General features: G+C 38.9%; 1 protein-coding gene across 14 annotated transcripts in view; it reads left to right on the top strand.

Moving 5' to 3' along the window:
• Positions 1-13,100, top strand: part of SWT1 (SWT1 RNA endoribonuclease homolog) — a 107,635-nt gene that overhangs the window by 54,674 nt on the left and 39,861 nt on the right. For 12 of the 14 annotated variants that reach the window (XR_011467219.1, XR_011467218.1, XR_011467216.1 and 9 more), the window contains one exon: positions 1,133-1,320. Coding sequence is in view for 10 of the 14 variants with exons in the window: in XM_070384795.1 (XP_070240896.1) it covers positions 1,133-1,320 (188 nt within the window). In the remaining 4 variants the exon portion in view is untranslated. Of the gene's footprint in view, positions 1-1,132; positions 1,321-4,835; positions 5,016-13,100 lie in introns of those variants that run through there. The other 2 variants (XM_070384800.1, XM_070384801.1) reach the window with 2 other exon arrangements.

The raw sequence follows: 13,100 nt of genomic DNA, 5'->3' as shown, positions 1-13,100 counted from the left end.
GCCTATTTGTATGTTGCATACACTTCTGTTTGAAAGCTGAGAAAAAGCATTATGTGATGATTAAACACATTTATCTCAAAACAAAATTCATATTTCTGTTCATGTATATTTATTAAGTTCATAATTAATGTAAACAGGCAGTTTTCTTCCTTCCTGAAAAGAAATAAAAGGGTAATATTTACCTTTATGAGCTGGAGAGAGAATATAACCACATTCATATATACTTATTCATATATACTTCATTCACTTATACTAAAGGTCAGATTCTGTTCATGTCTCTTCCCAGCTATGTGACCTTGCATAACTTATTTATCCTTTCTTTGCCTCAATAAAATGTAGATAATCATAGTATCTCCTTCACAGAGTAATTGTGAGGATTAAATGAGCTACACAGATATAAAGTTCTTAGAAAATTCCTATACATAAGAAGTGCTCAGTAACTATCAACTGTTGTTACAGTTTTGGAAATTTCCATTTTTTTTACATTTGATAAGCATGAAGCTAATGTTTAAAATCATACTTTTATCAACAAAGGAAACCTAGAGAAATGGAGTGATTTTATTTAAGTTCACAAAGATGTTATAGTCAAGCCAAGTCAACAAACTCAATAAACTCATAGTTAAAAACTTTTTTTTTGCATTCTATCATATGTATTTTTCACCTAAGTTAATATTTTTACCCAGGGTGATTTTTTTAAAGAAAATATCACTTGAATCAATGGTATTGCTTTTTTACACTGTTTAGAAATATGCTCAGATCTGTTCTTAAATATTTTTAATTGGTCATGCTATTTACTATACCATGTCCTTCCATCAACTACCAAACTTCTTAAAAGAGCAGTATATACCATTGTTCCCATTTCTTTGCTCACTTATTTCTTAATCCCTTACAAGTAGAATTCTACTTCTATACTCTGTAATAAATACATTGGAAATACTGTTTCATATAAATGAAAAAGAAAAAAATTTTTAGCTCTGATTCTATTTTGGTAATATTCTGTACATAATCAAGGACAAAGAATAAATAGCACTTCCAAGAAAGGCAGAACATTTGTAATCTACAATTGGCATTCTTTCTCTCTCACTTACTAGTGAAGGACTTGCTGCATATTATGTAATTCTTATTTCCCCAGGGCAAGGCAAAACTTAAGCAAAATTCTTCAAAAAATACACCGGGTAAAAGCCAGGAAGATAATTCTCTGATGAAATCTGATAACCAAGAAATCACCGTTTTCTCCAGTTCTTATCCTCCCCAACCCAGCAGGCATCAAGAAATCTGGTCTGTCCTAGAGAATGTTTGGATTACACTGTATCAAAACAGGTACTAAATTAACAAGAATTTTTGAGTTTCAGGGTTTTCCATTATTGCTAGTGTTCATTAAATAGTGTTTGGGTTGTGAATTTTTTTTTTTTTAACTACAAAGTGTCTTAGTTTTTTTAAAATTCTGTTTGTTTATTCACTTTTGGTTGTGCTGGGTCTTTGTTGCTACTTGGGCTTTTCTGCAGTTGGGACGAGCAGGGCTTACTCTAGTTGCGATGGACAGGCTTCTCATTGCTTCTTTTTTTGCAGAGCACAGGATGTGGGGTGCATGGGCTTCCATAGTTGTGGCTCCCAGGCTCTGGAGCACAGGCTCAATAGTTGTGGTGCATGGGCTTAGTTGCTCCGCGGCATGTGGGATTCTCCTGGATCAAGGATGGAACCTGTGTCTCCTGCATTGGGAAGTGGGTTCTTTACTACTGAGCCACCAGGGAAGCCCTGGTTTGTGCCTTTAGCAATATAGTTTGTACTAGATTATCTTATGAGGCCCTTTTGTCAAATTATACCTTAGAGGTAGTGCTGCTTAAATAGGGGCTCAGAATTATCTGGAGAGGGTAAAAAATATATATGGTTAGGTTCTCTTGTTAGAAATTCTAATTCAGTAGCACATGGCTTCCATGGTGGCTCAGCTGGTAAAGAATCCACCTGCAATGTGTGAGACCTGGATTCAGTCCCTGGGTTGGAAAGATGCCCTGTAGAAGGGACAGTTACCCACTCCAGTATTCTGGCCTAGAGAATTCCATGGACAGGGGGAGTCTGGCAGGCTATAGTCCATGAGTCACAGAGTCAGACAAGTCTAAGCAACTTGCACTTCACTTCAGGACTGAAGCTGAACTAGTGCTTCTGCCTAGTGATTCAGATGTGGAACTTTGATGAGAATCATTGCCAGATACGTCAGATCGTTTGCCAACATGTCAAAACCAATGACTAGTCACCAGGAGTGGCTAAAGAAATTAGCAGGATCCAAAGGCTTCTAAGAAATAAGATGCAAAATAATGTAAAGAAAACATCGGTCTGGATTAGGAAAAATTCATGTAAAAATTTTTTTATAGATAAATACTTAAGTGGAGTAATACTTTTGTTACTTTCATACACATATTCTTAGTAAAATGAAAAGATAGAGACCATTTGTGAGTAGGTCTTTAAATAGGTTGCTAGAGTAACTTAAAAAATAATCGAAAACAACTGATTTTAAAGTAGGCCAACACTCCCTTCCATAATTTTCCTCAAGCCCATAGTCTTTATATAACTAATATGTTGATCATACTGTATGCCTTGAAATATGATTTTGGTTTGAGAGCCCATTTTTTTTATTTTGGATTAAGAGCCTCTATCCATTCTAGTTGTTTACAAGAGCAGTAAAGTGGTCTTAGCACTCCATTTAAACATCTGTTCTCATTCAATTATAGATTTAGGACTGATTTTTAGTCCTTGACTACAATTAAAAGTTTTTTCAAACAAATTATAGTCTTTTATACTAAAGAAATAACTATATCTGACATGTGAGGTAAAGAAAACAATATTTAAAATTTTGTAATCTCATATAAAGCAAAGATTTTGTTTGTCCAGTCTTAATGTATTTTTAATGTTGTGGCTTATCGTATATTCTTGTTAGCAGAATGTTGTATATACCAGACAGAGATAATCACTTTGAAACTGAAATAGTTTAAACAATAGTTCAGTTCAGTTGAGTCATTCAGTCATGTCTGACTCTTTGCGACCCCATGGACTACAGCACACAAGGCTTCCCTGTCCATCACCAACTCCCAAAGCCTGCTCAGACTCATGTCTATCAAGTCAGTGATGCCATCTAACCATCTCATCCTCTGTCGTCCCCTTCTCCTCCTGCCTTCAATCTTTCCCAGCATCAGGGTCATTTCCAATGGGTTAGTTTTTGGAAACTAACCTTAAATGCTGGAGTTTCAGCTTCAGGATCTGTCTTTCCAATGGATATGCAAGACTGATTTTCTTTAGGATTAACTGGTTGGATCTCCTTGCAGTCCAAGGGACTCTCAAAAGAGTCTTCTCCAATACCACAGTTCAAAAGCATCAATTCTTTGGTGCTCAGCTTTTTTTATGGTCCAACTCTCACATCCATACAGAACTATTGAAAATACTATAGCCTTAACTAGACGGACCCTTGAGGGCAAAGTAATGTCTCTGCTTTTTAATATGCTGTCTAGATTGGTCATAGCCTTTCTTCCAAGGAGCAAGTGTCTTTTAATTTCATGGCTGCAGTCACTATCTGCAGTGATTTTGGAGCCCCAATAAAATAAAAGTCTGTCACTGTTTCCATTGTTTCCCTATTTGCCATGAAGTGATGGTACTGGATGCCATGATCTTAGTTTTCTGAATGTTGAGCTTTAAGCCAACTTTTTCATTCTCCTCTTTCACTTTCATCAAGAGGCTTTTGAGTTCCTCTTCACTTTCTGCCATAAGGGTGGTGTCATCTGCATATCTGAGGTTACTGATATTTCTCCCGGCAATCTTGATTCCAGCTTGTGCTTCATTCAGCCCAGCATTTCACTTGATATACTCTGCAATTAGCAGGGTGACAATATGCAACCTTGATGTATACCTTTCCCGATTTGGAACCAGTCTGTTGTTCCATGTCCAGTTCTAATTTTTGCTTCTTGACCTGCATACAGATTTCTCAGGAGGCAGGTCAGGTGGTCTGGTATTCCCAACTCTTTCAGAATTTTCCATAGTTTATTGTGATCTACACAGTCAAAGGCTTTGGTATAGTCAATAAAGCAGAAATAGATGTTTTTCTGGAATTCTCTTGCTTTTTTGGATGATCTAGCAGATGCTAGGAATTTGATCTCTGCTTCCTCTGCCTTTTTTAAATCTAGCTTGAACGTCTGGAGGTTCTCGGTTCACATATTGTTGAAGCCTGGCTTGGGGAATTTTGAGCATTACTTTTCTTGTGTGTGAGATGAGTACAACCGTGCAGTAGTTTGAGCATTTGTTGGCATTGCCTTTCTTTGGGATTGGGATGAAAACTGACCTTTCCCAGTCCCATGGCCACTGCTGAGTTTCCCAAATTTGCTGGCATATTGAGTGCGCACTTTCACAGCATCATCTTTTAGGATTTGAAATAGCTCAGATGGAATTCCATCACCTCCACTAGCTTTGTTCATTGTGATGCTTCCTAAGGTCCACTTGACTTGTGCTCCAGGATATCTGGCTCTAGGTTAGTGATCACACCATCGTGGTTATGTGTGTCATCAAGATCTTTTTTGTATAGTTCTGTGTATTCTTGCCACCATGTCTTAATATCTTCTGCTTCTGTTAGGTCCATACCATTTCTGTCCTTTATTGTGCCCATCTTTGCATGAAATGTTCCCTTGGTGTCACTAATTTTCTTGAAGTGATCTCTAATCTTTTCCATTCTATTGTTTTCCTCTATCTCTCTGCATTGATCACTGAGGAAGGCTTTCTTTTCTCTCTGTGCTATTATTTGGAACTCTGTATTCAAATAGGTATATGTTTCCTTTTCTCCTTTGCCTTTCACTAAGCGAAAGAATATTAAAGCAAAAACAATATTTAAGGGGGCGGTCCTAAGATGGCGGAGGAATAGGACAGGGAGACCACTTTCTCCCCCACAAATTCATCAAAAGAAGATTTGAACACTGAGTAAATTCCACTAAACAACTTCTGAATGCTGGCAGAGGACATCAGGCACCCAGAAAAGCAGCCCATTGTCTTCGAAAGGAGGTAAGAAAAAATATAAAAGATAAAAAGAGAGACAAAAGAGGTAGGGACGGAGATCCGTCCCGGGAATGGAGTCTTAAAAAACAGAGAAGTTTCCAAACACCAGGAAACACTCTCACTGGAGAGTCTGTGGCGAGCCTTGGAACCTCAGAGGGCAACATAACTGGGAGGAAAAATAAATAAATAAATAATTAAAACCCACAGATTACGTGCCCAACGGTAACCCCTGCGGGGAGCGAGCTCCGCCCCTGGCAGTGGAGAAGCATCACAGAGGCCCGCATCCACCACTAGCAAGTGGGGGATGGGCAGGGAGGCGAGGGTGCATTGCTTAGAGTAAGGACCAGGCCTGAATGCCCTGAGGGCAATCTGAGGGAACTAACTTGAGATAGCAAAGCAGACTGTGGGCTAGCTATCCTGGGAAAAGCCCTAACCTAAGACACCGCCAGGCCTGCTCACAGAACAAAGAACTGAGCAGAGCTAGCCGGTTGCGGACCTGCCCATCCCTCACCAGAGACAGGCAGGCAAGAGCAGCCAGAGCCAGAAGGGGGCAATTGCGGCCCCAGAGAGGCATCATCTACCAAACTGCAAGCAGGCTTTGTTGCTAACCAAGACTTCTTGGGATTCGGAACCATTGTCATCTGCCAGGAGGGTCGCAGCCAGAGATCAGCTCGCTAGAAGAGAGACACAGCACACCTGAGAAGGTGCGCTGATTATACACCCAGAAAACTGAGTGGCAGGGATGAGGGTGGCAATAAGTCGCAGCGACCACGTTCGCCAAGCACCTAGTCACCTGAGCTGCTTGGACATGGAAAGGGCACAAAATGCAAGCCCAACCGAGTCTGCGCCTTTGTGGAGTACCTGAGTACCTGAACCTGAGCGCTTAGACCTGGGAAGTGCATACAACCCAGGGCCAGCCTCAGACAGTTCCCAGCAGAGCAACCTAGAGCCTAAGCAGTGTAGACAGGGAAAGCACACATGCCGTGAGTGGGGCAAACCCAGTGTGGCTGAGACACTGCAAGCACATGCCAGTGTTATTTGTTTGCAGTGTTCCTCCCTCCCGACAGCACGACTGAACAAGTGAGACTTAAAAAATGTCTACCACTGCCCCCTTGTGTCAGGGTGGAAATTAGGCAGTGAAGAGGCCAGCAAACAGAAGCTAAAACAGAGGGAACCGCCTTGGAAGTGACAGGTACAATAGATTAAAACCCTGTAGTTAGCACTGACTATATAGGAAGGGGCCCATAGATCTTGAGAAGTATAAGCCCAATCAAGGAACTATCTGAAAGTGAACTGACCCCACACTGTCCACAACACTACCAGAGAAAGTCCTAGATATATTTTTACTATTAAATTAAAAAAATTTTTTTAATTTTCATTTTATAACCTATTACTTTGTAAAAAAAAAAAAAAAACAACCCTATTTTTAAAAAGCAAACTTCATATATATATTTTATAATTTTTGTGACTTTGTTTTTTCTTTAATATTGTATTTTTGAGAATCCAACCTCTACTCTAGATTTTTAATGTTTGCTTTTTAGTATTTGTTATCAATTTTGTACCTTTAAGAACTCAATCTTCAGTACCCATTTTTACTTGGGAGCGAGATTACTGGCTTGACTGCTCTCTCCCACTTTGGACTCTCCTTTTTCTCCACCAAGTCGCCTCTGTCTCCTCCCTCCCGCTTCTCTTCTCTACCCAAGTCTGTGAATCTCATTGTGTGTTCTGGACTGTGGAGAACACTTAGGGAACTGATTACTGGCTGGATCTGTCTCTCTCCTTTTGATTCCCCACCCCCCTTTATCCTCCTGGCCACCTCTGTCTCCTTCCTCCCTCTTCTCTTCTCTGTATAACTGCGTGAACATCTCTGAGCGGTCCAGACTGTGGAAAGCACATAGGGAAGTGATTACTGACTAGCTTGCTCCCTCCTCTTTTGATTCCCCCTCTTCTCCTCCTGGTCACCTCTATCTCCCTCCTCCCACTTCTCTTCTCCACGTAACTCTGTGAACCTCTCTGGGTGTCCCTCACTGTAGAGAAACTTTTCATCTTTAACCTAGATGTTTTATCATCGGTGCTGTATAGATGGAGAGGTCTTGAGGCTATTGTAAGAATAAGACTGAAAACCAGAGGCAGGAGGCTTAAGTCTAAATCCTGAGAACACCAGAGAACTCCTGACTCCAGGGAACATTAATTGATTGGAGCTCAACAAACGCCTCCATACCTACACTGAAACCAAGCACCACCCAGGGGCCAACAAGTTCCAGAACAAGACATACCATGCAAATTCTCCAGCAACACAGGAACATAGCCCTGAGCTTCAATACACAAGTTTCCCAAAGTCACATCAAACCCACTGACATCTCATAATGCATTACTGGACACTTCATTGCACTCCAGAGAGAAAAAATCCAGCTCCACCCACAGAACACTGACACAAACTTCCCTAACCAGGAAACCTTGACAAGCCACCCATCCAACCCCACCCACAGCGAGGAAACTCCACAATAAAGAGAATTCCACAAACTGCCAGAATACGGAAAGGCCACCCCAAACACAGCAATATAAACAAGATGAAAAGGCAGAGAAATACCCAGCAGGTAAAGGAACAGGATAAATGCCCACCAAACCAAACAAAAGAGGAAGAGATAGGGAATCTACCTGATAAAGAATTCCGAATAATTATAGTGAAAATGATCCAAAATCTTGGAAACAAAATGGAGTTACAGATAAATAGCCTGAGACAAGGATTGAGAAGATGCAAGAAAGGTTTAACAAGGGCCTAGAAGAAATAAAAAAGAGTCAATATATAAGGAATAATGCAATAAATGAGATCAAAAACACTCTGGAGGGAACCAACAGTAGAATAAGAGGCAGAAGATAGGATAAGTGAGGTAGAAGATAGAATGGTAGAAATAAATGAAACAGAGAGGAAAAAAATGAATTAAAAGAAATGAGGACAATCTTAGAGACCTCTGGGACAATGTTAAATGCTCCAACATTCGAATCATAGGAGTCCCAGAAGAAGAAGACAAAAAGAAAGACTATGAGAAAATACTTGAGGAGATAATAGTTGAAAACTTCCCTAAAATGGGGAAGGAAATAATCACCCAAGTCCAAGAAAGCCAGAGAGTCCCAAACAGGATAAACCCAAGGCAAAACACCCCAAGACACGTATTAATCAAATTAACAAAGATCAAACACAGAGAACAAATATTAAAACAGCAAGGGAAAAACAACAAATAACACACAAGGGGATTCCCATAAGTATAACAGCTGATGTTTCAATAGAAACTCTTCAGGCCAGGAGGGAATGGCAGGACGTACTTAAAGTGATGAGAGAAAATAACCTACAGCCCAGATAACTGTACCCAGCTAGGATCTCATTCAAATATGAAAGAGAAATCAAAAGCTTTACAGACAAGCAAAAGATGAGAGAATTCAGCACCACCAAACCAGCTCTCCAACAAATGCTAAAGGATCTTCTCTAGATAGGAAGCACAGAAAGGGTGTATAAACTCGAACCCAAAACAATAAAGTAAATGGCAGCGGGATCATACTTATCAATAATTACCTTAAATGTAAATGGGTTGAATGCCCCAACCAAAAGACAAAGACTGGCTGAATGGATAAGACCCTCTACAAGAGACCCACCTTGAAACAAGGAACACATACAGACTGAAAGTGAAGGGCCGGAAAAAAATATTCCATGCAAATAAAGACCAAAAGAAAGCAGGAGTAGCAATACTCTATCAGATAAAATAGACTTTAAAACAAAGGCTGTGAGAAGAGACAAAGATGGACACTACATAATGATCAAAGGATCAATCCAAGAAGAAGATATAACAATCATAAATATATATGCACCCAACATAAGAGCACCACAATATGTAAGACAAATGTTAACAAGTATGAGAGGGGAAATTAATAATTACACAATAATAGTGGGAGACTTTAATACCCTACTCACACCTATGAATAGATCAACTAAGCAGAAAATTAACAAGGAAACACAACCTTTAAATGATACAGTAGACCAGTTAGACCTAATTGATAACTATAGGACATTTCACCCCAAAACGATGAATTTCACCTTTTTCTCAAGCGCACATGGAACCTTCTCCAGGATAGATCACATCCTGGGCCATAAATCTAGCCTTGGTAAATTCAAAAAAACTGAAATCATTCCAAGCATCTTTTCTGACCCCAATACAGTAAGATTAGATCTCAATTACAGGAGAAACACTATTAAAAATTCCAACATATGGAGGCTGAACAACACACTGCTGAAGAACCAACAAATCACAGAAGAAATCAAAAAAGAAATCAAAATATGCATAGAAACGAATGAAAATGAAAACAACCCAAAACCTGGGGGACACTGTAAAAGTAGTGCTAAGGGGAAGGTTCATAGCAATATAGGCATACCTCAAGAAACAAGAAAAAAGTCAAATAAACAACCTAACTCTACACCTAAAGCAACTAGAAAAGGAAGAAATGAAGAACCCCATGGTTAGTAGAAGGAAAGAAATCTTAAAAACTAGGGCAGAAATAAATGCAAAAGAAACAAAAGAGACCATAGCAAAAATCAACAAAGCCAAAAGCTTGTTCTTTGAGAAGATAAATAAAATTGTCAGACCATTAGCCAGACTCATCAAGAAACAAAGGGAGAAAAATCAAATCAGTAAAATTAGAAATGAAAATGGAGAGATCACAACAGACAACACAGAAATACAAAGGATCATAAGAGATTATTATCAGCAACTATATACCAATAAAATGGACAACTTGGAAGAAATGGACAAACTCTTAGAAAAGCACAACTTTCCAAAACTGAACCAGGAAGAAATAGAGAATCTTAACAGACCCATCACAAGCACAGAAATTGAAACTGTAATCAAAATCTTCTAGCAAACAAAAGCCCAGGTCCAGATGGCTTCACAGCTGAATTCTACCAAAAATTTAGAGAAGAGCTAACACCTATCCTACTCAAACTCTTCCAGAAAATTGCAGAGGAAGGTAAACTTCCAAACTCATTCTATGAGGCCACCATCACCCTAATACCAAAACCTGACAAAGATCCCACAAAAAAAGAAAATTACAGGCCAATATCATTGATGAACATAGATGCAAAAATTCTTAACAAAATTCTAGCAAACAGAATCCAACAACACATTAAAAAGATCATACAGCATGACCAAGTGGGCTTTATCCCAGGGATGCAAGAATTCTTCAATATCGGCAAATCAATCAATGTAATATACCACATTAACAAATTGAAAAATAAAAACCTTATGATTATCTCAACAGATGCAGAGAAAACCTTTGACAAAATTCAACATCCATTTATGATAAAAACCCTCCAGAAAGCAAGAATAGAAGGAACATACCTTAACATAATAAAAGCTATATATGACAAACCCACAGCAAACATTATCCTCAATGGTGAAAAATTGAAAGCATTTCCCCTAAAGTCAGGAACAAGACAAGGGTGCCCACTGTCACCACTACTATTCAACATAGTTTTGGAAGTTTTGGCCACAGCAGTCAGAGCAGAAAAAGAAATAAAAGGAATCCAAATTGGAAAAGAAGAAGTAAAACTCTCACTGTTTGCAGATGACATGATCCTCTACATAGAAAACCCTAAAGACTCTACCAGAAAATTACTAGAGCTAATCAATGAATATAGTAAAGTTGCAGGATATAAAATCAACACACAGAAATCCCTTGCATTCCTATACACTAATAATGAAAAAATACAAGAGAAATTAAGGAAACAATTCCATTCATCATTGCAACAAAAAGAATAAAATTCCTAGGAATATGTCTACTTAAAGAAACAAAAGACCTATATATAGAAAACGATAGAACACTGGTGAAAGAAAGAGGACACTAATATATGGAGAAATATACCATATTCATGGATCGGAAGAATCAATATAGTGAAAATGAGTATACTACCCAAAGCAATCTATAGATTCAGTGCAATCCCTATTAAGCTACCAACGGTATTTTTCACAGAGCTAGAACAAATAATTTCACAATTTGTATGGAAACACAGAAATCTTGAATAGCCAAAGCAATCTTGATAAAGAAGAGTGGAACTGGAGGAATCAACCTGCCTGACTTCAGGCTCTACTACAAAGTCACAGTCATCAAGACAGTATGATACTGGCACAAAGACAGAAATATAGATCAATGGAACAAAATAGACAGCCCAGAGATAAATCCACGCACCTATGGATACCTTATCTTTGACAAAGGAGGCAAGAATATACAATGGAGAAAAGACAATCTCTTTAGCAAGTGGTGCTGGGAAAACTGGTCAACCACTTGTAAAAGAATGAAACTAGACCACTTTCTAACACCATACACAAAAATAAACTCAAAATGGATTAAAGATCTATTTGTAAGACCAGAAACTATAAAACTCCTAGAGGAGAACATAGGCAAAACACTCTCTGACATAAATCACAGCAGGATCCTCTATGACCCACCTCCCAGAATATTGGAAATAAAAGCAAAAATAAACAAATGGGACCTAATTAAAATTAAAGGCTTCTGCACAATAAAGGAAACTATAAGCAAGGTGAAAAGACAGCCTTCAGAATGGGAGAAAATAATAGCAAATGAAGCAACTGACAAACAACTAATCTCAAAAATATACAAGCAACTCCTGCAGCTCAATTCCAGAAAAATAAATGACCCAATCAAAAAATGGGCCAAAGAACTGAACAGACATTTCTCCAAAGAAGACATACAAATGGCTAACAAACACATGAAAAGATGCTCAACATCACTCATTATCAGAGAAATGCAAATCAAAACCACAATGAGGTACCATTTCACTCCAGTCAGAATGGCTGCTATCCAAAAGTCTACAAGCAATAAATGCTGGAGAGGGTGTGGAGAAAAGGGAACCCTCATACACTGTTGGTAGTACAGCCACTATGGAGAACAGTGTGGAGATTCCTTAAAAAACTGGAAATAGAACTGCCTTATGATCCAGCAATCCCACTGCTGGGCATACACACCAAGGAAACCAGAGTTGAAAGAGACACGTGTACCCCAATGTTCATCGCAGCACTGTTTATAACAGCCAGGACATGGAAGCCACCTAGATGTCCATCAGCAGATGAATGGATAAGAAAGCTGTGGTACATATACACAATGGAGTATTACTCAACCATTAAAAAAATACATTTGAATCAGTTCTAATGAAGTGGATGAAACTGGAGCCTATTATACAGAGTGAAGTAAGCCAGGAAGAAAAACACCAATATAGTGTAATAGCACCTATATATGGAATTTAGAACGATAATAACGATAATTCTCCAAGCCAGGCTTCAGCAATATGTGAACCGTGAACTTCCAGATGTTCAAGCTGGTTTTAGAAAAGGCAGAGGAACCAGAGATCAGATTGCCAACATCCGCTGGATCATTGAAAAAGCAAGAGAGTTCCAGAAAAACATCTATTTCTGCTTTATTGACTATACCAAAAGCTTTGACTGTGTGGATCAAAATAAACTGTGAAAAATTCTGAAAGACATGGGAATACCAGACCACCTGACCTGCCTCTTGAGAAACCTATATGCAGGTCAGGAAGCAACAGTTAGAACTGGACATGGAACAACAGGCTGGTTCCAAATAGGAAAAGGAGTACCTCAAGGCTGTATATTGTCACCCTGCTTATTTAACTTATATGCGGAGTACATCATGAGAAACACTGGGCTGGAGGAAGCACAAGCTGGAATCAAGATTACCAGGAGAAATATCAATAACCTCAGATATGCAGATGACACCACCCTTATGGCAGAAATTGAAGAGGAACTAAAAAGCCTGTTGATGAAAGTGAAAAAGGAGAGTGAAAAAGTTGGCTTAAAGCTCAACATTCAGAAAACGAGGATCATGGCATCTGGTCCCATCACTTCATGGGAAATAGATGGGGAAACAGTGGAAACAGTGTCAGACTTTTTTTGAGGGGGGGCTCCAAAATCACTGCAGATGGTGACTGCAACCATGAAATTAAAATATGCTTACTCCTTGGAAGAAAAGTTATGACCAATCTAGATAGC

This window comes from Bos mutus, chromosome 16 (genome assembly GCF_027580195.1).
Source record: "Bos mutus isolate GX-2022 chromosome 16, NWIPB_WYAK_1.1, whole genome shotgun sequence".
In the NCBI taxonomy this organism is placed as follows: domain Eukaryota; kingdom Metazoa; phylum Chordata; class Mammalia; order Artiodactyla; family Bovidae; genus Bos; species Bos mutus.
The sequence above is the reverse complement of the archived record's forward strand: the minus strand, read 5'-3'. Positions and strand labels throughout refer to the sequence as shown.